The sequence below is a fragment of the Arvicola amphibius genome, chromosome 5 (assembly GCF_903992535.2).
Source record: "Arvicola amphibius chromosome 5, mArvAmp1.2, whole genome shotgun sequence".
NCBI classification, from domain to species: Eukaryota; Metazoa; Chordata; class Mammalia; order Rodentia; family Cricetidae; genus Arvicola; species Arvicola amphibius.
Window position 1 is genome coordinate 126,786,373 of NC_052051.1, and position 24,754 is coordinate 126,811,126.

At 37.8% G+C, this 24,754-nt stretch overlaps 1 protein-coding gene across 2 annotated transcripts in view; it reads left to right on the top strand.

Annotated features, from left to right (window-relative positions):
• The first annotated feature begins 333 nt into the window (after positions 1–333).
• Positions 334–24,754, top strand: part of Prr16 (proline rich 16) — a 167,094-nt gene continuing 142,673 nt past the window's right edge. Inside the window, exons 1-2 of one of the 2 annotated variants that reach the window (XM_038331893.1) lie at positions 975–1,109; positions 18,520–18,662. Coding sequence is in view for 1 of the 2 variants with exons in the window: in XM_038331892.1 (XP_038187820.1) it covers positions 951–1,109 (159 nt within the window). In the remaining variant the exon portion in view is untranslated. Of the gene's footprint in view, positions 1,110–18,519; positions 18,663–24,754 lie in introns of both variants that reach the window. The other variant, XM_038331892.1, reaches the window with a different exon arrangement.

Sequence of the window (24,754 nt, forward strand, 5' to 3'; positions counted from 1 at the left end):
CTGGAGGTGTTTTCCACCAAAAACATATCCTAGGTCACGAAAAGAGAATAACGGGTAGAAAAAAAAAGAGTTGGCATAGATAAGAAACACAACTAAGATGACTCAGACAGTCTCCAGGGGGATTTCTGGTGCGAGGGCATTACTAAATCTGCTACTGGCTTTGTAGACTCAGCAATGTTAGTCTACCTCGTCCAAGAACACTGATTAATTTTGAGGATTTCAGGTGTTAAGCAGTCCTAGCTGTACCCACTCCCCTCCCTCCCCCACCACCCCGCACCAGGACCGCTGCAGAAGTCTGTTCAACTCGCAGCTCACCTGGAGAGTGACTGAGGTCTCCGGAAATTCCCTGGTCCTGAATAAATGTTTAGGGTTACTTTACAGACTGGGACTCCAGCTCCTGGTCGCACTGTGGTCCCTTATGAATGAAACCAGGTCTTCGCTGGAGGGCGAAGCTGGAGGGGCCTTGACAGACTGGAACAAGACAGGCAGCTGCAGGCTGCCCTGATAGGGACCTTTCGGAATGAGGATGTAAGAAGGGTGGACAGCTCACGAACTTGTCTCCCGGCACCGTGACGCCGAGGAGGTCTGGGAGAGACCCTAGCGGGATGTGCCCGGGGCGGTGCAGCTGACACCCCCGGCGGCGCCGCGCAGCCCCTCTCCACCCGCGAGTGTGCGCGCGAGCGGCAGGCGGCGGCGGGAGGAGGCGCAGGCGCGCTGCTCGCCCGTCTGCAGCCCGGCGCCGAGCGCTTCGTCTCGGGGAGTTGATGGCAGCACCACAGTGCGGCCGCCCGGCCGAGCGCACCGCGCAGCCACCCGCCGCTGCCCTCCGAGCAGCCGATATGTGGGGGGACTGGGGTGGGAGCGGCCGGAGCAGCGCCAGGGACCCGGGCGCGCAGCAGCCTCTGCTCGCTCGCCTGTCCTGACCTGGCTCGCTAGTTCCCCACCGAAGAATGTCAGCCAAGTCCAAAGGGAACCCCTCCTCGTCCTCTGCAGCCGAGGGACCTCCGGCAGCCTCCAAAACCAAGGTGAAGGAGCAGATCAAGATCATAGTGGAGGATCTGGAATCAGTCCTGGGCGACCTGAAGGACGTGGCCAAAGAACTTAAGGAGGTGAGAGGGGCTGCGGTGGGGAGGGAGCAGGGCAACCGGCGCCCTTCGGGTGGGTTCCGGTCCCCCTTTTCGCTTGGGACCATGGCATTTCCAAACTCCTGACAACTACAGCGGGATGCCTGTAGACCGACTTTCTTTGCTCCTGGCTACTCGTGAGAAGAGTTGTAGCACTTTCTTTTTTTAATCAGACAGAAATCAACTAGTGTTTTAATCGATGGACTCGGTACGATGGTGGGAGGGATGGAGGCAAACTGCTGTCTACACGGGACTGTCAGTGGTGTCAGGGGAAGGGGTTAACTGGGGGTGTGTCATCAGAGCAGACGTGAGCACGGGCTGGTCCGAGCTGTGTGATGCTCTTAGCCTGCTGTGCTGCTCCCCCAGAGTCCTTTGGCAAGTCTGCTCCTGGCCTGGCAGCCCCTGGAAGCTGAGCTAAAGGGGGGGGGGTTCTTGGGCACTGGGAGGGGGAAACTCAGCTCTGGCTCCCCTCGCCTTTTTTCACGTCCCACAAAAAAAAAAAAAAGGAGGGGGGGCTACCCTGGGTGATGACAGGAGTATCCAGCCAGGGGGAAGGAGAGATGTCTGGGACTTTCTCACTTTCGCAATTCCTGAAGCATCCCCTGCCCCTTTCCAAAGGTTTCCAGCAACTCTGGGCCTTCGCGCCACCCCGAGTGTCGCCATTCTTCACTTCCTTCCTTTAATTCTGTCATCACTTGGCATTGAACCTGAGCAGTAGGGCTTACAGAGAAGTGTGTGTGTGTGTGTGTGTGTGTGTGTGTGTGTGTGTGTGTGTGTGTGTGTTTCGTCGCGCATGCTTTGTGGTCTCACCACTTGCATCCTGGCTTTTTAGAACTAGGATTGTTTCCCCTCCCCCCCCCACACCCCTGCCAGTATTCTACCCCCTCTGTACTCCGCCCCTCTCCACCCGGGTGAACTCCATTGGAAGAGGTGAGGTGTCGGATTGAGGCTGCGTAAATCAGGCAGCCTAAACTAAGCGGCCCAGGGCCCCAGTGAGGGCCAGCGTGCAGGAGGTGGGTCTCCTTGTCAATCTGGCTGCCTTTTGTGGCTGGGGGAGCGATTGGCGATGCCCATAGCGCTGTTCCACTAAGGAGCAGGGTTCCTAGTGCAGCTCTTGGTGAGGGGGTCTGCAGTTCCAGCTGCAAGGAAACAAACTTCTTTGGTAGTGGTGGTGGTCGTGGTCTCCATGAAAAGACAAGGGGAGGTGCAATTATAGCCTAGTTCCAAATTCTAACTCAGTTTCCGAAACCAAGTGGGAGACGATTTGGGGCTGTTTGGATGATTGGCCTCTAGAGATTATCCTCCCTGTCATTTCCAGCCCAAATGTGAAGAGTCTTCCAGGCATTACCTCTATGAACAAAACCCCGAGTTTCTAATCAAATTCAAAGCCCGTTGAGAGGACCTGTTTCTGACCAGAGTTTGTTTTGCTGGTGATGAATTCATTCCTGTAGGTTTCTCTGCAAACAGAACACAATTACTGCTAAGGTCCTGGAAGTCTGGTAGACACTGACAGGTCAGGAAACTTGTTCGTGTTTTCCTAAGGCTTGTCTCACAAGTACTTGGCAAATGGAGGGGCTGGGCAGCAAAACCCAAGTTTAGAGATGTTTGTTTCTTTGTTATCCTCCTTTTATGAGCCGTGTGTGGCAGGTTGTTTTCATTTGCGACATTATCATGGTTTTAAAAAAGAATAATTTAGGCATACCCCTGCTTTGCATTTTTTAAAGCGTTGGATATAGAAAATCGATAGCACCAAAGGGTATAGCTTTGTTTTGTTTGGGTGAGACTTAGAGAGAGAAGAAACCAGTAAACAATTTCATGTAAGAGTCCTGTAATGTGTCAGGACTCTCACTGTTTTGGACAGAATAAACCAGAAGCCACTGCCTATGAACCTGACTTTTTGTGTTGTTATTATGAGGCATTTTAAGAACAAGAAAATATATGGAACAGCATTTAACCTGTGGTTTGTGGCTAGTGTTAGAGATGTTGGTCTTTCCATGTATTCATTTAAAGATATACATATTTAAGAGAAAAAAAACTGTATGTCATAAAGAAATGGCAATGCAACTAAACAGATGAAGAGACCTAACAGAGGTAGAGAAAACGTCTTCATTTGATGCCTTGCAAGGTTTCAGTCCAAGGCTTATTTGGGTAAAAATCTCAGCATTAACTCTGAAATGTCTGGGTGATAAACGGTAGGATACGATTGTCAGCTAACTTTGCTGTGGACAGTCATCGACCTAGGCTCCAATGTTGCAGTGTCTGCTAATACTAAAGAGCAAAACAGGCTATTTATAGAAGAAGAATGGGAGCTATTTTCCCGGAGAAAATATTTGCAGAGCATGTTTAACCTGTGACATCGCGCAGTTGTTCAGCCTTGATCTGATCTGGATAGCACAGGACACATGACTAAGCATGTCTTTCATGAAGTTTCAAAGAAGCACATGACTGGAAACTTTGCCAAACTCTGCAAAGTTTGTTCATTTCTCTAACCTAAGACTCATACATACTAATGCTGCAATTAATATATTAACGGTTATGTTTAATATTCTGGCAGTTTGTAATGATGCATATTTATGTATAATATAGACTATTATATTCAAAATTCAAATTCCTTTATTGATAACACTATTTTTTTAGACCCATAGTATGTTTTGGTAAACATTTACAGTGAACTTTTATTAATTTGGAATGGAAATTAAAGTAATAACATAATTTTGGCTGAATCATTGTCAATTTCATTTTAATTACAACTTAAGATTGAAACATTTTGCTTTTATCTTTGTACAAAACCTCATCAATAAGACTGGTTATTTTTGTTTGATTACTTTAATATTTTAGAAATTAGTGTATAATTACATAATTTTCCCCATTCCCTTATTCCCTCTAATCCTATATGCCCCCTCCTTTTCTCTCTCAGATTCATGATTGATTTTAATGGTAGCCTTTTGAATTCTGTAGGCAGGGTAGATTTGATCACTGTGCTAGCTGTTTAAAACATTTAATAATTAGTAAGAAAACTCCAATATGTTCAGTAAGAGAAGTCCTTGTTGTGTTTTTTTCTGATTTATTGTTTAGTAATACTAATTTAATCAGTTATAATTGAATTGAATATTATAAAGAGAGGTAGGAGTTCTAGAAAGCTCAAAGGCTGTTTTTTCAGCCTCAAAATTGAACAAGGCCTCAAAACAACTTGAGGATTTCAAAAATATTATGAATCATTTAGCTTTCTGTTCTATAACAAAAATAACTAAAATATAGCTCTCTTTATGTGTTCATTCAGCACCTACCATGTTAGAATACCATTTTGATTATTAAAATTAATAACTTTTATTCATGCTCAAAGTTTACTAATGATGTGTTTATTCTGTTATTAAACATCAATAATATAAAAAGTCATTATTACTTTGACTGGCTATTCTGACTATTGTGTAAAGAAGAAATTGAAGATGACAGTACTAACTAGTACATGTTCATTTACAATTCTGTACTGACTATATATGGTGTCCTGTAAGCAAAGAATGAGAAGTTTCAGAAGACATAAGAACTTTAAAAGGTTTAAAATTTATCCAGATTTTCATAGCGGGCATATGTGGATTGTTCTGCAAGAGATCATATGTTCGTGTGTTGTAAGTAAATATGCGAGAGCTACATGAAGAATAAAAGTTTGTGGAAGTATAAACTCAAAATATGCACCTCCCTTTGCAATATGGGTAAGATTTGAAGAGTTAACAAAGGAAAGACATTAACAAAATGCATCATTGGAATACATGATTCATCCGTGTTGTGTTTTCTATAAATTGAAAAAAAAAGTGTTTGTGAAACTCGAGAGTTTAAGGAACAAAATTAAGCACAACTGGTATAACAGATGTTAATGTTCAATTTTTTTCACTAGAAAATGTGGAAATAAATCCATTTTTTAAACCATTTCTTAAATGGTTTAAAATGTGGGTAATAATCTGAATGTTGCTGAGGATGGGACTGGTGAAACATTTTGTCTTAAATGTGTGTTTGCTGGAATCTCTAATAAAGAGTCAACTGCTTTGGAGGAAGTATCTTCTTTCCGATAATTTGTGGCCTTGAAATTTTTGTAGCATCTCATTGTTTTAAATCTTGTCACAGTACTATTACGTAAATGGAGCAAACTTCAACATGCAATATATAAAATTTATGTTTATAATGTGTAAAAGGGACACTCGTGAATAGGTATTGTGGAGGCAAAGTAAGAACTGTTCTGTTGGTGAGCTAGAATTACTTCATGGCAGGCAAACCTGTGAGTGGAAAGTTTCCGTATAATGTCATAGGGAAAACAGATGGGTGCAACTCAGGTTAAACTTGAAAAACCTGGAAAGTCCATCTGACATTGATTTAAAAGAGAATTAACAATTATTTGTCAGATACTTTTGCCTTCCTATGTTCTTTCTTTTTTTTAAAACACTCATGTGTATGAGTGTTTTGCCTATATATGTATTTTTGTTCATTATGGAGGCCAGCAGAGGGCATAAGAGCCCCTGGACCTGGCTCTACAGAGGGTTGTGAGCTACCACGTGGGAGCTAGGAGCTGGATGACTAGGAGAGCAGTTGATACTTTTGAACCATTGAGCCAACTCTGCGACCCCTGGAACTGAAGAGCTGGGAAAGTAGTCAGTGCTTTTAACTACTGAGCCATCTCTGGGGCCCCTTTAGGTCTTTCTTACTGACTCACTCATTTGCAGTTCTGTAGTTTATTGCTCTGGGAAATCCTATAGTATTTTAGTTAATGAATCCATGCATATAAAATGCATTATTAGAACAAATTATAGAGAATGATCTCTGTAGTATTTTCTGAATTCTAAAATTATGAATGAGTAGAAAGCAACAGTGTAATTAATAGTGGGAATCACTACTCTATAGCTTACCTTACCAACACTGAGAGGTATTTACTAAATGTTAAAATACCTTAATGACCTTTTCTCTTCTTAAGCATGGTGCCTTATAATGCTACTGAGGGGTGATTCTGTGAGTGTAGAGATAATTAATAACAACCCCTACCCCCATATCTTTCTCTTTGATGAATTAAATCATTTAACATAGAGAATTAACTGATAAGAAACTCAAGCAGCCTTTAAGTAACAGTGTTCTTCAGGCATAGTGAAGTGATAGATAATAAAATCAATAGAATAGATTTCATTTTTCCCTGCATTATGTTTTCCACCCTGAGGCTCTGAGAATTTTAGATATTTAAGTTTAAGTATTAGGAAAAAAGAAAGAAATACAGATCAGATCTAAGAACATTTTCTCAGACAAAGCAGATTACAGGAAATTCTCATGGAGGTATCTCATGAAAAATTTTCACTGACAATTTATGAGAATTGATAATATATCAACAGATTGATAATTAAATTATTACTGAAAGCCTGATAAATGATATCAAGCTGCCAATGTATACCTATTTAAACCTAAAGGGCACTATTTTTTTAAAGAACAATTTTTTTCTGATTTTAGTAGTTTTATAAAACATCTGAATAGAGAATATGAGAAAATAAAAACTTAATATTAGCAGAAATAGATAATGCTGAACATTTTACTACATTATTTTTAGTCTTTTGGTATCGAGATTTTGATGAGGTTGAAGTAACAGAAATAATAATTATACACAGTGTTATTGTCAGTTTTCTTTAATGACACTAGAGTATAACTATTCTCTGGTAGCTGTAGGATAAGTGATAATTCTGCTAATGTTACTTATATAACTTATTTCTAACTTTTTGTGCTTCTTGACTATCCCTAGAAGTAGCAGCTTTGGCAAGAAGCAAGGCTAAAGAACAGTGTTGTATCCCACCGGGTTGTCTTCTAAATACTCTTCGAAGTTCTAACCCATCCAATCTCCATAACAGTCACTTCTCGTTTTACAGATAAGGAAACTAAGGTGACATGGGTCAAGGTCCTAGTTCAAAGTCATTTGTACAAACATGAGTTTTAAAACTCATGTACTCATGTTTGTGTTGGAGACTAGACATTTCACTGTTCTTTTCTGTGATTTTGTTTGTCATATTTTGACTTTCTATATTCTTAATTAAAAATGGAAGCTTTAAATTCTCCAATTCATATTAATCTATCTTCCAGAGAAGTCCCTTTTTTTGTTTTGTTTTGTTTAATTTTCCTGCCAGCAGCAGCAGTATATATATATCTATCTATCTATCTATAGATAGATAGATAGATAGATAGATGCTTTCTCAGATTCAGAGTGATGCTATATAAAATACTTAAACCTTTTTGTGTGAAATAATATATTTCTGATAACACTCTTTTTTATTCCTTTTTTATTCTGCAAGGGGGAGGTACACTTACATTTCAGTATCAAGATTGAAGCAACATTAATAGTAGAAAAATGAGACAGTAATTTTTATTTTTCAAATAAATAGGCACTGCAGTAAATTGTGAATGTTATGCAGCTTTTTAATATCATGGCTTAAAAAGTAAAAGTAAAAGTCAGTAAGAGTAATTCTGATGTCTCATGTTGTGTACAAATTATATATAATTATATAATACTATGTGATTATGTAATTATAAATTTAAATTGTATATATTATATATGATATGATTATATCATGTATATCACATATAATAGTATATTTTGTAATTACATAATTATATGTGCAAATTATAGATATAATATGTATACAACCTGAGATATCAAAATTACTCTTATTGACTTTTCCTTTTCCTTTCTAAACCATGATATTGAAAAACTGAATAATATTTAGTATATATACATATACATACACACACACATATATATATATATATATATATATACTCATTTTTTTCATTGCTGGAAATTGATCACAGTGCCTACTTGCTAGTTAAACACTCTACCACTTAGCTATAGCCCAGGCCGCTACAGGTCTATTCAATTAAGAAAAAATAATTTATTTTTGTATTGCATTCAAACGAAAGGTCTATTATGATGGTTGTGTTTTGACAATACCTTGCTTGCTCCTCTAATTGATGAGTTAGACAATTTGTTGATTTCTTAATCAGGCAAAAAAGTATTAAACTGATTTATGCTACCTTGTGTATTTTTTTATACCTAGTTGTGAACCATTCCCTTTCCACCACACAAAAGAACATACAAGAAATAACCTTATGTTTGTTTCTGGTGTGACATGAACAAACCTTTTCATTTATTAAAACTTCATTAGGAAAATCTGCTCAAATTAAGATTCATTCCTGTATGATCTTGGAAGCTCAAGACAGCAATATCATGTCCAAACAAGAGCCAGTAACTAATATTTACTGAAATGAAAAGAATAAGCCATGTCTCATTAATGCCTTAATCAGAATACACTCAGGAGGTACCCTGCCAATTTAAGACAAATTTTGCAATATATTGCACGAGTTAATCTGTGTATTTATTTATTTATTGTCTGAAGATGGAAAGATAGGAGGTCTCAAAGTAATTAAACTCCCAGATTCCACTTTAAGCTAAGACATAGGAATCATGCAAACACAGAACATTCCCTTCTGATGCCTGTCACTCTTCCTGAACTGTGCAAATGCTACTCAGCTATATGAGTATGTTCAATCCTTCTGTTATTATGGTGTTTGGCACAGCATATGTCGATTCTCCACTATGGATAACATATGCTTATCTGGAACAAGCAAATTCGATGATTCCTAACAGGTTATTATACTTTTTTCTAACTTCATAGCAAAGGACAAGAGATACACTGGTGTGTCCGTTTCCTTTCCCCCAACATTTCATCATATCACCAGATTTAAAATCGCACTGTATATAACAGACAAAAACTGCCAGGTTCGATAACACTGAGCAAGTCAGTCATCTTTTAATGTCAGTGGTTCTTAATCTTTGCTACATAAACTACCCTTAAAATTGGTTTGTTTTTCCTGGCACCAGAGCCATGCTACGGTAAGTGTCTGCACATGCTCTGAGAACCTTTGGTGAGGGAGGAAACTCAGGCAAAGGGACAAAGCAGCCACTGACTGGACTCACACATTTCCAGTCTGTAATTCCAGTTCTGTTATTTGGTCATGACTAAAAGCCTATGTCTATGGAAATGAGAAAGAAATCATCATACTAGGGGCTGAAATCAGATGGTGTGCTAGTTAGTTTTTGTCAGCTTGACCCAAACTGAGAAAGATAGGAAGAGGGAATCAAGACTGAGAAGTTGCCTGTATCAGATTGGCCCATGTCTGTGTCTGTGGGCATTTTTTTTTTTCAGTTGCAATCGATGGAGGAAGGTCTATCTCACTGTGGGTGATGCCACCCCCTGGAATGTAGTCCTCAGTTGGATAAGCAGGTAGTTGAATGTGAGCCTGGAAGCAAACCAGTAAGCTTCTTTCCTCCATGTTCTCTGCTTTACTTCCTGCCTTTGGGTTCCTGCCTTCAGTTCCTGCCCTAACTTACTTCCATGACAGTTTATGACCCATGTGGTGTAAGATAAAATTAACCCTTTCCTTCTCAAGTTGTTTTTGGCCTATGTTTTATCAGACCACTTGGGCTGCAAACTAGTACAGATGTCTTTGTTCCAGGGAGCACATAAGTAGTGTGTCAGGTTTTCACTTTAGAAGATTCTCTCTGTGTGTGTGTGTGAACCTACTACTCTCCAAAACTGTCAAATTCACACATAACTGATATCTATCTTATTTTTACTGAGTTTAACTTATCAGAGAATTTTACTACAAGACTAAACATTTTTAGATCTCATTTTTAAGCATGGCATGTTCTTAAAACTTGTCCCAGGACAGCATCTTCCTTCATTGTTCTTTGTTTTTTCTGCAATGTGTAGTTATGTGAATTATGAAACATTTATTGAATCTCTGATATGTGTAAGTTGTTGTTCTGAGGGCCCTGACTGATACATGCATGAATAAACTTAAAGACCTACTCATAGAGAACATTACTTCTGGGAGGGCGAGCTTTAGTTCCTTAAAGTTAAAACAATATAGAAAGTGCAAAGACCATGCTAAAATATATAGTGACCGCAAAACACTAGACAAATCCATCTTACTCTTTTTATTGATTTCTGGATTAATGCATCTAAAACTTCTCTGAATCATACCTGCAGTAACTCCTGAATTACATCATGGTTTCAGATGTGAGGGTAAACAGTGTTGAATCCATAATTTCTATAATTCAACCAGTTACTAATATAGGAACTTGCTTTTGTGAGATGACTCCCAATGAGAATTTCTGTTGTCAAAATAAGCCCACATTACAATAATTATCATTATAATTCACATTAATCACAGCATAATAATTAACTACTATTATTTTTATGCTATATCGCATCTATGTTTTTAGTTCTTTTGTCTAAGACATGTGAACAATTTTAACTAAATTACTGGAACAAAAATAATTTCCTACTTGTGTCCACTGAACACTAGACTCCAGTTACAGATATTTGGAAAATGATTAAAAGTAGCATGTTTCAATCCCTATGACTTCCTATATTTAATTGGGAAAATTTAGAAATTTGGATATGTAAATCAAATACTCAGTCTTAGCCCAGCCTTTTTGAGAATTCTCTTCGGCTTAGACTAGAATGTGCACATTTGAGGAAGGTGATTTCTACCTTATATTCTTTGACAAATCACTGATTTCCTTTCGCCTTCAAATTTAATTTTAATTTTGATTAAAATTAAATTGTTAAATTGTTTGATATCCTTTCATCTTCAAATTTAATTTTAATTTTGTATGTTACAAAGGTTTTTGAATAAAAACTACAAAAGAATGAAAAAAGCAAAAACAAACAAAAAAATTTCATGATCATGATAATTTCTCAAGATATATAGCAAGCAAAGAGTGTTGAATCAAAGATAGGACAGCAATGGAGTGTTACTTGTAGAAGGGAAAAAAGCATGCTTAATCACTACTAGAACGGCATAAACTAACCATAGACAAAAATAATCCCATTTGGTACCAGCATGAACAGATAAAATCCAACAAACAACTGAGCAAGCATTTTCACAAGTATTTTGAATACAGTTTTTCTTTTGGTGGCAGCTGGAGGTGAGGCACTTACTAAGCAGTTCAAACTCATTCTAGAACTCCATTTTCTTGGCTCTGCTTCTTAAAAGCTGGGATATCATGGCTATGGGTCACCACTTCTGGTTTAATATACATCCAAAGTGTCATTCTTAGTTGACGTGGAACTTGAGGATCTAATTTTAAAGAATACCCAGGAAAGATATATAAGGGCTAAAAGACAGTCATGCACTTGAGAGTTAGCCTGCTCTTTCTAGTTTACTCAAGGAAATCACTAATTTTCCCTTGTCTCTTTTATATCATCATTTTTTAACAGATTGCTAGAGGATTCCTCTCAAAATGTAACTGAAATATAATAAAACTCTTTTTGATATGGTTCCCTGAATATTGCCATGCATTTTCTTAGGTTTTTTTTTTTTTTTTTACAATAAACTTGAACCAGTGGGCTGAGCATGTTAACACCTTTTTCTTCTTAGTTTTCCTTAAACCCAGTACAACCAGGTCTCTTCTCATCATTGTAGCAAAGGTAGCTCTCCCCAGGTTGCCAATGGCCGGGTTATTTAATAGAATGACCGATTTTCAGAGCTAGCATTCTGTAATGTAGTAGGTGCTAATGTTACATATTAGTAACACTTGAAGTCTCTGATAATCTTTCTTCCATGTGTTTGAAGAGTGCTGTATTTTTTCAACCTACTGATTTCCCCGCCTCTCTGGTTCTTACATGTATTTCTCCTTGGTGATATCTGAACGCAAATTACTGTGTTTGGTTTGTAATTCACATTTTTTCCCTTGGTATTTTATTCAGTCTCTAAATAAATTCTATTGATAGTTCTCCAACTCTTAAATTTGTCTAACTTGTCCTTACTTTCTTTTATCTATACCATACTTGCCTAGCCTGCTGATCTACTTTCTCCTAGACGTTATCCTCTGTCACCTTTCCCATGCCAGTTGAAAGTGTCTCTCAGCTCAATTTGGGGATCATTGTACATTATCTGCAATTCATGATAATGTGTGATTGAATGTTCAGAGTTTGTTTAGGTCTTAACTTCCCTGCTTCCTATAGCCTGCACCCAGCCAACATGCTGTCTCACTTGGGTTGGTATAATTCTAACAATGTCCTGCTCACCTCCTAATCGTTCTTCTTCCCTTTGATTGTTATCCCCTGTGAAGTCTCTCTCTCTCTCTCTCTCTCTCTCTCTCTCTCTCTCTCTCTCTCTCTCTCTCTCTCTCTCTCTCTCTCTCTCTCTCTCTCTCTCTCATTCCTTACTGGTTCTCTTTGCTTCAGCTGTAGTAATCTTGTTATTTCATGAGTGAAAGTGATAGGCACATATAAGTTGTAGCCGATTGTTATCTGTTTCAGGCACATTCTGTCAGCTCTCTATATAGTTAGACATTCTTGTTTTACAGGTTGCATGTGTGTGTGTCTGTGTGTCTGTGTGTCTGTGTGTGTGTGTGTGTGTGGTTTTGCATATACCAGTGGTTCTCAACCGGAGTGATATGTGGGAGGTTCTCAGAAAGGAAAGGGAAGGGAAAAAGGTTGTAATTATATTATTATCTCAAAAGCCCACATTTAGTATCAATAAATACTTGGATTTTTTTTCTTTTTTTTCCTTTTTTTCTTTTTTATTTATTTTAATTATTAAAAATTTCCACCTCCTCCCCACCTCCCATTTCCCTCCCCCTCTCGTAAGTCCCCTCCCCCTCCTTTGCCAGTCTGTGGAGCAGTCAAAGTTCCCTGCCCTGCAGGAAGTCCAAGGTCCAACCCACTCCATCTAGGTCCAGGAAGGTGCGCTTCTAAACAGACTAGGCTCCCCAAAAGCCAGTACATTCGGTAGGATCAAAACCCAGTGCCATTGTTCTTGGGTTCTCAGTCAGCCTTCATTGTCCAACACGTTCAGAGAATCCGGTTTAATCCCATGTTTTTTTTCTGTCCAGGTAGCGCTGGCCTTGGTGAGCTCAAATTAGACCAGCCCTGCAGTCTCAGTGGGTGGGCGCACTCCTCGCGGTCCTGACTTCCTTATTCATGTTCTCCCTCCTTCAGCTCCTCATTTGGGCCTTCAGAGCTCAGTCCTGCACTCCAGTGTGGGTCTCTGTCTCTATCTCCCTCCATCGCCAGATGAAGCTTCTATGATGCTATGCAAGATATTCATCAGTATGGCTACAGGAAAGGGCCATTTCAGGCTCCCTCTCCTCAGCTGCCCAAGGAACTAGCTGTGGACATCTCCATGGATACCTGGGACCCCCTCTAGAGTGAAGTCTCTTGCTAACCCTAAAATGGCTTCCTTAATTAAGATATCTTCTTCCCTGCACCCCATCCACCCTTCCTCCATCCCAACCATCCCATTCCCCCAGGGTCTCCCCATCCTCCCCTCCTCCCTTTTCTATCCACATCTCCCCATCACCCCTTACCCCCACCCCCAAGATCCCAATTTTTGCCTGGCAATCTAGTCTACTTCCAATATCCAGGAGGATAACTATATGTTTTCCTTTGGGTTCACCTTCTTATTTAGCTTCTCTAGGATCTGGAATTATAGGCTCACTGACCTTAAAAGAGAATTACAGGCCAATCTCACTCATGAACATCGATGAAAAATTTCTCAATAAAATACTGCCAAACCGAATCCAAGAACACATTAGAAAAATTATCCATTATGATCAAGTAGGCTTCATCCCAGAAATGCAGGGCTGGTTCAACATACGCAAATCTATCAATGTAATCCATCATATAAATAAACTGAAAGAAAAAACCATATGATTATTTCAATAGATGCTGAAAAAGCATTTGACAAAATTCAACACCCTTTTATGATAAAGGTCTTGTAGAGGTTAGGGATACAAGGTTCATACCTAAATATAATAAAAGCTATTTACAGCAAGGCGACAGCTAATATCAAATTAAATAGAGAGAAACTCAAAGCCATTCCACTAAAATCAGGAACACGTCAAGGCTGTCCACTCTCTCCATATCTCTTCAATATAGTGCTTGAAGTTCTTGCAATAGCAATAAGACAGCATAAGGAGATCAAGGGGATTCAAATTGGAAAGGAAGAAGTTGGATTTTTTTTCTAACTCTAAGTTTATCCTCCTAAACCTATTCTCTTAAGGTTCAAAACCGTCACCATTTACTTTCTACTACTTTGCCATGTTTTCTGAAAATTGACATATATAATGCATACATATCATGTACAGTAATATATAATTGTATGTAGTAAATATTTCACATCATATATAACAGATGCATTTTGTAAGGATTTTTTGTTTTTCTTACCTATTACATGTATGTGGGTGGAATGAGGTCTTGTTTTCCCTTCTTTGATTTCACAATTGAGCAACATTCTTTTCTTTGAAATGGTCAAAGGTTTTTTTGGGCAATGCTATCATGCTGAGCAATGGTTACAAGCCAGAATTCTAAGTTAAACAAGACAAAGAGAACAAAACCTTATCAAATCTTTACCCCTCTCATCCTTTGCCAGTGACTTTTAAACCACTCCTGGCCCAGTGGAATTCTCAACATATTCTTTCTGCATAAACTATACATTTGGAGTGGAATACCTGGGCTTCTCTGTCAGAAAAATTCTATGCATAATTCGAGACGGCTCATTTTCTTTGTAATACAGAAATGTCACTTTAAGATATTTGAAATATTAAGCATCTTATGTTTCCAACCAATTAGAATTATCTGTTTTTCTAGTAGAATCTGTAAATTAAAATGGGGAGAGAGAATATTTACTTTTTAAATCCAAAACATTTATCTTTTCTTCTACTTGAATACCGTTCATCTTCTTGTCATTAACTTTGGCAAATTTTAAACTAACTGGAAAAAAAACATTTAAAATAAGATCCTGTTTGAATATGTTTTTAGTACTCCATTTGAAAATCAAGCATGAACAACTTAGTGATTCCTAATGCATAAAATGCTGAGGGAGTGCAGAAGGCCTATGTTCAGCTTCCCATTCCTTTCTCTTATTCACTCCCTCTAGTGTTCAAAAATATGGAATTCATAGGGAGCCTATTGTCACCATAGCACAGACTGTTATGTGGAAACAGTGTTTTCTCCCTAATAGAGTTTTGTTTTTCTTAGATGATGTTGGCACAGACCTGACCTCTCAGAACTCACCATCTCCCCTTCCCTAAGGATTCCCATAGGCCTGACTTTCCCACGCCCATGTTTACAATCTGTGCACATCTGTTAGAGACACATCTGTATTTCTGTCTTTACATTCTTCCCCCACTAGTATACCTACAGTCAAGATTTTAGTTTTGCAACTAGTGATGTAGTTTTGGGATAGTATTACTGAAATTAAATACACTCCTTTCAAACTCCCTTATGAAAGAACCATAAAATCTCCGGGGGGGGGGGGGGAGAAAGAACGTTAAAAGGAAAAATAGATGGTTATGCAAGATAGACATTTAATAATTTTAACACATATAAAAGAGATTGTTTTCAATCATGAAACTCAGCTGCTATTTGCTGATTTTTAAAAATTAGAGCCTAGCGTTTAAATTTATTCTCTAAATTAATTGGCATTATTAGAGATATTTGTTTAATGTCCTATAGCTTTTATGCAACTTTAATATTTACTATTATATTTTAATTTCTCATTATATGAAGAGAGCATTCACTGTTTCTCCTTTCTTTCTGTCTTCTGGGCAAGACGTGGCTTTTGTACTTTTCAGCTCATAGCGTTAGTGATTACCAACACGAGGTCCCCAAGACTGGGCCTGTCAACACTCTGCCATGAAGCAGGAAGGGGCTCATGGAGTCTATCCTTCCCTGAATATTTGCCTTCACTTAATGATTGCTGAGGGGACATTATCTTTTCCAGTAGCATAGTTACTGGGAAAAGGTCCATGCTCCAGTTGAGAACGTCTTGTCTCTTTGTACTCCTGTAAGCAAGCCTAAGGAAAATCATTTGGCTCATTAAAAAAAAAGGAGGTTGAAGGGAGGGTCATTAAGAAAAGGATAAGGATCAGCAGGAATTAAAGGGGATAAGGAGTGTGAAAGGAGATGAAGAAATCAAACAACATTATTTACATGTACAAAATGTCATAATAAGAAATCAAAGGCGAAATATTGAAATAAAAAATTAAATTATAGTCAGAGACACTGCTTCAAATTTCTAGTCACTATTTCGAAGTATATTATAAAGATCAATACATTTTAAAACAGGACGCAAAACTCAACATGCTCTTTTTATCAATCTTCCAATTTATTTTGAGTGCTTAATTCTTGTTTATAACGGGTTACCCTGTATACCTTTGGGGAAAGAAATTTTTTAGTAGAATAATGGAGTACGCTGTGTGCATTTTTGATTGTCTCATGAATCACAAATGCTTCAGAGTTTACCATCTGTTTCCTAGAGTTACTAATACTCACAAGCCAATACATTATATCACCAACTGTCTCTTAGCTTACCTGAGCCAAGCAGCTCACTGAACACTGACATCCTAGCATTTCGAAGAGAAGTAGGTTTTCAAGAACCTGATCAGGAGAATCTTTTATTTATATGTGTTTCTTTTGCCAAGATACCAAGAAGGAAATCCTAAGCTGTACACACAATTTAGTATTACTTAATAATGTTAGCTTCAATGGCATTCAATCTAGCTTTCAGAGATCTGAAATGTTTCTAGCTATGCTAATGTTCTTATTGGATTATGGTAATGTGTCTTATTTTCCCTTAAGACTGGTGAAGAAAAAGATTAACGTAAAAGTACTGGCATCTGATCAAAGTTGCAGAGAGAAAAGAAAAACAGACCAAGAATTATCATTGGATGGCTGGAGAGAGAGAGAACAGAGTCTCACTCAATTACTCAACTGAGGGAGTCCTTGAACTCACTGTGTATCAGAGGATGACTTTGAACCTTATAATTCTAATGTCAAATGTTGGAATTACAGCCATTTGCTACTACACCCCACAGTTAATCCGTGAAATGTTTAGTCTAGAACTTGAGAGTTAGGTCAGCGCTCTACCCCTGAATTATATTCCAAGCCTTAATGGATACTATGTTAATAAACTTACTTTGTATATAATGTTATGACATAATAGTTAATGAAGGAAGTTCACTACTTACTAGATTGATATAAGGGGATGCATTTCTTAAATGTTAAGGGAAATGAATAAATTATCTCTTAGTCAGAATTCTTGATCGCCTGTGTAGTGATATTTTATGTCATCATGTAGTATCAACAGATGTAAAAAAGTGATTCATAGATACAAAAGCCATCCTTTAAATCATAACATCTGGTATTCATCATGTCAGGCATTAATCCAAAATAACCTTTTAATGATAAAATACACAACAGTATTTTGTATGATGTAGTTTTCTTTGATATTTATTTTCAAATTAGATATACTTCCCTTATCTCCATTTTAAACTGTATTATTACTGTGTACCAGTTTTCAACGGTGTGTGTCCTTTGGATGATGGTTCTGGATACTCTGGTAGTCTTAACCTAACTAGAGGAAGTAGGCCACTGGGGGCAGGTCCTCTGGGGTATAGTATCTCTGACCCCACCTCCTGCCGATTTTATTGCTTCCTGTCTGGCAAATAGCAAGAACAGTCTTTACCATAGGCTCTGGCTGATAAGAGGTTCTACCCCAGGCTATGGAACAAGCCAAGGGATAGAACTGTGGAAAATGTAAGCTAAAAGGAATCTTTTTCCTGAAGTTGCTTCTGTCAGAGATCCATCAAAGCAATGAGAAAATTGAAACCATACCACGGCAGATATTTATTTCCTTTGTTAGTAGAAAAGGCTTCTACCACACACAGACTATTGTAACTTCTTCTAGAAGCTATTGCAAGAGCCTTAGATCTGAGAAGTAAACAGAAAATAAAGATGAGCTACATTAAACTTTACTGTAAATTATGGAAAGCGCATTATAATTACCAATATAGGCAGAATATCATACATTCACACACGGAAAATTATTTTAAATTAAGATGTTTCTATGAATTTAAGACAGGCTTTCTATAACATGTTCTATAATGTACAAAGAGAATTCAGTTAATGATAAAAAAATTTATTGTAGCATTTCTATAAAATTTAGTGAAATTTATTTAAAATTTATAGAATAATATTTGCAAAATATACAAAAATTAATTTAAAAATAGGTTAATGATTACAGTCAAATTGATTTCTATTTCTCAATGAACCAAGAAATATCCAACCTGACTTAGTATCTATCTAACCTGTCATTCTCATAGAAAATGGTTCCTGGTTCTTTTATTTAATTGTTGTTACTAAGACTGACATAATTTTAATATTTATAAACAAAATTTAGTATATACACATTTCATATAAAAGTGGAGATATTAACACTAGTGAAATGCTACCTTAGTTTCTTGTTCTGTTGCTGTGATAAAATAACACAAATCTTTGACTGATATCTTGTTTATAAAATAAAGGTTGCCTGAAGATCGGAGGGCATAGAGGTCTGGAGGTCTGTTCACACAGAAAGGAAGTGATATGGCTGGGCGGAAGGAGGAAGTGATGAGGCAGGTGGAAACAGGAACTCAGTGAGTCTCTTTTCAGCTCGCAACATGAGTAGGTAAGGTGCCTGTGATTTTGCCCCTTCGTCTCTGATCTCTCAGCATTTTCCCCACATCTGACTCCAGGCTTTTACTATTAAGACCTATTAGAACTCAAGCTACAAACACTGGCAGAAACAGCCTAAGGGCCTGTGGGAGGGGTGTCTGTGTGTGTCTATCTCTGTCTCTGTCTCTGTCTCTCTGTCACTGTCTCTCTCTCTCTCTCTCTCTCTCTCTCTGTGTGTGTGTGTGTGTGTGTGTGTTTCTGTGTTATTTTTATTTTGGTTTACAGTCCAGGTTATTTAGTTAATCCCAGATGGGATGTCACAGCTGCAAGAGACTGAGGCAGCTTGCCACATTGCAGTCTGAGTTAAGATCAGAGTGAAGTGCTTTTCCTCAGTCTTCTCCTTAAGCAGTTCAGGGTCCCAGGCCAGAGAATGGTTTCTCCCACAGTGAGCAGATCCTTTCGCCTTGGGTAACCTACTTAAGAGGTTCGCACACATGCATATCCAGAGGCCACTCCCCTGGTGAATGTGCATCTCATCTGTTTGACAGTTCAGACTAACCATCTCAATATACATATCATCCTCTGGGTATTTCTTTTCTTGTAATCAGCATGTTATCTTACAGCAGTGTGTACCATGTAGGAGTGCTATAAAAATAGTTACTGAAGGTCTAAACACATAAATTTCAATGTTTGTTTTTTTGATAAGTATATTTAACTGGCGCTTAGTGCTGAATGAGGAACTTAAATATCGGAAATTCCTACTTAAAGCCCTGTATCAGCTCCATTTATACTACTTTCACTATTGCTAGAGGGTGTAGTAATTAATCTCAGTACTTGCAAGCTAAAAGCAGGAGGATCTCTATGAGTTCAAGACCTGCCTGGTCTACATAGTGAGTTCCAAGACAGGAGGATAATAGAGAGGTGGGGAGAGGGAGGAAAGGAGGGAGAGAAGAATGGAGAGAGAAATCAGTTATTGTATAGTCATGGTGCATCATGCCACAATCACCTACTACCCTCAAATCTCTAGTGTATAATTCAGTAGTCATTCATTTTGTCCAATACAAAAGCCCTCTCCACAGCCAGTGGGTAAGGAGCTGTTTTCTAGTAGCTCATTCTGGGCTCCGGTGCTTCTTATACTGCCGTATCAACATAATGCTCTCAAGGGTGAAATTCAAGAAGAACTAATATCCACATGAGTGTTTTAATCTGCAAGGAAAATAGATTTTCTGCACATACAGTTTGTGTTCCATAGAGAAATATAAGGGACTAAAGCTTCATAAAATCACAACGAAAATGAAATCTGCTAGCTCTTGAAGGCTCAGTACTATCTTATCCACAACTTTACAGATTTGAGTTTTGTTTTTTTTAAACTAAGGTTTATGTGGCATTAATTTTGTAGTATTTCATATATAAACACACACATGTGTACACATGCTGATATAGAGAGGATATGACAAACAATATGTTTGTATTATTTTCCAAATGCTTGAAGATAAAGATTCTGCTTTCTTGAGGTGTTGGTGGGCATTGGAGAGATGGTTCAGCAGTTAAGAGCACTTCCTGTTGTCCCAGAGAACCTGAATTCAGTTTCTACAACCCACATCAGTTGGTTCACAACCACCTGTAATTGCAATCCTGAGCAGCTCATGCTCTCTTCTGCCTCCCTCTTCTGGGCATCTGCACACAGGTGGCATTCACTCACGCAAGCCATGCACACATACACATAAGTAAAATTAATAACACATAAATCCTTGGGAAGAGTCTGCTTTTCCTGGCACAATGAGTCGGAACTACTGATTGTATAAAGCACTGTCCATGATCTTGAATTGGATGTCCGACTGTCAGAATGTATCAAAAGCTTACCTGTAGTGGAATCTTTTGTCTACAGTAAGTCAAAGATACATCAGTTCTTTTGTACTTGTCAGCAAAACCATAAATAGAAAATATAATGTGCCCTTTGCTTTAGGATGGCAGGCATTTTTGAATGCTTCAATGCCAGCGTATTGCTCAGAGCACAAAATCAGAGAAAAAAGTAGATATCTATTACTACTATTCTCTGAGCAATCCTAACTCACTTATGCAAGGATCACATATTGAAATTATTTCATGTTCTAGCTTGTAACCAGGTATTCCACTCCAAATTTATGGTTTAGGCAGAAAGAATATGTTGAGAATTCCACTGGGCCAGGAGTGGTTTAAAAGTCACTAGCAAAAGATGAGAGGAGTAAAGATTTGATAAGGCTGTGTTCTCTTTGTCTTGTTTAACTTAGAATTCTGGCTTGTAACCAAAAATCAGAGAGAAGAGTTGATATCTACTATTCTCTGAGCAATCCTAACTCACTTATGCAAGGATCACACATTGAAATTATTTCATGTTTTGAGCTCCTGCATGGCTGGAGGACATTTCCAATCATCGTTGACCACAGTAGGCCAGAGACAGCAAATCTGAATGGGCGGTAAGATTGCTGTCTGACTCTTCCTGTGAGAATTAAACTCTGGCCCGAGTGTGAAACAGAAACAAACAAACAGTAGCAGCAGCAGCAAAATCTTAGAATAACTTCCATGAAACAAGCAAGTAGACAAAGTGGGGAAGGGAGCTGCAGGTTTCTAGGCAGAAAAGCAAACAAAACTCACAAAGGGATGCGAATGAAAACTGACTTTGTCCACCTGTCAGTCTTTGCACTAGGAGGCACACTTATATTTGAACTATACTCAGTATACGGCATTTCCTCCAAGAAGAAGGGTTCTAGAGATAGGTTACCTGAACCTGCTCAAGGGCTTAAGGGTCTGGCCCGGTCTCAGTCATACAGATAGCAACAAGATCATTTGGGCTATTAACCACCTCTGGTTGTGAGAGCTTAGGGAGTCTCTGTCTATAAGGGTCATTTAGATTACTGGCCACCTCCAGTCATGGTTGTGGGAGCTTAAAATGGCCTGACTCAGTAGATAACACAAATCACCAGACTCTTAATCACTTCCAGTTTTCAGCTTTCTGGATGGAAGAACAGGTTTTTCTTCTTCCTCATTGGAAAGACAATTGTTATGTGCTTAACTTAGGTTTTTCTGGAGAAATAAGGGTGCAAGGATCTTCCTTCTATACTCCCAACAACAAACAAGGATGGCTTTTTTTGTTTGTTTGAGACAAGGATTTTTCTGTATAGCTTTGGCTGTTCTGAAATTCACTCTGTAAATGAGGCTGGCCTCAAACTCACAGAGATCTTTCTGCCTCTGCTTCCCAAATGCTGGGATTAAAGGTGTGCACCACCACCGCCCAGCAAGGGTGGCTTTTAGTTGAAGAAGTTCCAAGTTCCGTTATCCAGATGAAGATACATATTCTGCTTGAAGCATGAGAGTGTAACTAATGTACTGTGACTGTCTGGTAAAACACAAAATTCAAAGAAACTTTAATTCCCCAAAGCTGTAAACTTCAAAACTATGAGGTTTCAGAAAATACCCTCTTTCTACCAGAATTTAGGATACAATTAGAGAATGCTGTCTTAAATTTACAGAATGAAATCTATGGTGTCAATTTTAGTTTATTTTCTTCTTAAGATGACACAGTCATTACGAAGTACAGTACTTGATCCTGTAAGAAATTCTGAATTATATCCACTACATATATTTTATATAATTTAAATTATGTGGTATCCAATTTAAATAAAACTCTAAAAATGTATATATTTTTTATTAATTTTATTTTTAGAGTTGATTTTAAAATATTTTCGTATTTTGAAAAAAATATTTGGAGATTTTTCCTAATTATTTGGAAAAGTAAAAATATAAGTTAAATATTGGCTATCTTTAATTTAGGAATAATATTAGCACAAACTTGTAAAAAGACCATCATAAGCTTTTAGCACATACATTAGTGCTAAATATTTAAATTTAACTTAAACATTTAAATCACAGAAGGTACCAACATTCAATAGCCATCACCATGGCCACCTCTAGGCTTATAGCATCTGTTTGTGCTTGTTGTGGATGTGCTGGGGCTCTTCTAAGTGGAAACAGTTACACAGCACGAAAATAGCTCATTGTGAGTTGCTATGACACTTCCAGATGTTGGTGTAAATTATGTCTAGATTTTCTTTCCCACGTTTCCCTGCTAACACATTGAGGATCCTGAAGTGACTTCAAAAGTATGGAGAATGATAAGGTCCCACGGTGAATTTCCTCGGCAATCTGTTAACATAGCTTTGACAATGTGTTACTCATGCTACCCTTCAGACACCATGGCTTCTCGCTCTCCGTGAGCGTAGACAGGAAGTAGAGTGGGTATGCACATCCTTTCTTAGTGTTCTTCGTGTTTTGAAGCTACCATCTTTGCAGAATGACTTATTTTCTAGATCATCAAACCTTGATAAAGAGCTTCACTGTACTTATTTGATGGATCAGTTAATTTAGAATGTCGTAATCACAAGTGCAAAGAGTGTTACAAATTGTCACTGCAATTAAATCCTTTTATTTTGAACTGTTTCGTTTTATTTTGAATTAATATGTAGGAAACTTAGTGTACATTTTGAAATTATAGTTTTTGTAACTAATGTTTCTTGCTTATGCATTAACTTTCCATTAAAATATAACCAAAAAGTAGTATTCGTTGTGACGGGCTTTTTGAATGGGAAAACTTGCATTTTATGTTGTATTTAACCAGCATTAATAAGTTGATGCAATTTGACTTCTAAATTTAGGCTTTTAGTCTGAGATAATTATAGATTCACACTCATATGTAAAGAATATATAGAGATTTCTTAGATTTTTCTTGTCTGTCTGTGGAAATATCTGTCAAATCTGTGGCAAAATAGAATAATCAGGATATTAATTTGGGTGACGTCAGGCTACCAAAGGTTCTATCCATGGGCTTTTTACAGCTATCCCAACTTCTCCCCTATGTCCGTTCATGCCCTAAACACTAGTGATCACTTTCTGTAAATTTCCCTTTGTAAGAAAGGTATAGTTATGAAATAATATGTTATGTACTATTTTAAACTTTATTTCATAATTGCATAATTATCTGGGGATTCAGCAGCTTATTACATATATATATATCAACAGTTTATTCTGTTTCACTGATGACTGTTATGTCATGGCACAGATGCACCATTCACTGTTGAACATTCACACATTGAAGGACATGTGTGCTGTCAGCAGCTTGGCTCTATGATGAATGAAGCTTCTGTGAATATGTACGTAAAAGTTTTGATGTGAGCATGTCTTTGTTGTTGTTGGAAATAATGCCTGGGAATGCAATTTCTTGATCATGCTTTAGTTCCATACGTAGATTCATCAGAAACTGTCAACCGTTTTCCAGAGTATTGCATCATTTTCCAGAATGATTTGATGTGTTTGTGATGCAGTTTCTCGGTTGTTCTCCATCACCACCGGCACTGGATGCCAATGTTTGCTATGGATGTTCTTGAGAGGAAGGAGTTGAAAGCATAGTAGCTATAATGTTGAGCACACGTCTTCTTTGGTGTATTATATGCTGTGTTTTTTCTTCTGTTTTGAAAACTTTGTTTTTGTTTTCTACTGTTGAGTTTAGACAGTTCTTTACATATTAAGATTATTAGTTCCTTGTCAAATATAGGATTTTCTAATATATTGTCTCAGTCTTAAGGTTGATGTAGGATTCTCCTCTGTATGCTATGAATATGTTTTATTACCATTGGTTAATAAAGAAGCTGTTTCAGCCTATGGCAGGACAGAATAAATCAGGTGGAAAATCCAAACAGAGATATATAAATCTCTGTAGACAGAGTTGACAAGATACCATGTAGCTGCCAAAGAAAAGAGATGCCCAGAACCTTTCTGGTAAGCCACAGCCTCGTGGTGATACACAGATTAATAGAAATGGGTTAATAGGCCAAATAGTATTATAATTAATATAGCTTCTGTATGATTGTTCAGGTCTGATGGTCAGGAATGAAAGAGCAGTTTCCAATTATAGAAAGGTTTTTTTCACAGAATATTTGGGAATCCAAATGTATAATTTCATAAAATTAAACATTATTTATTGTATGCATAATACTATAGATATTGTTATATTTCTCTGCTTTGCTCTGTATCCTGAAATTTTCTCTTACATTTACAGTACTGGGGATCAAA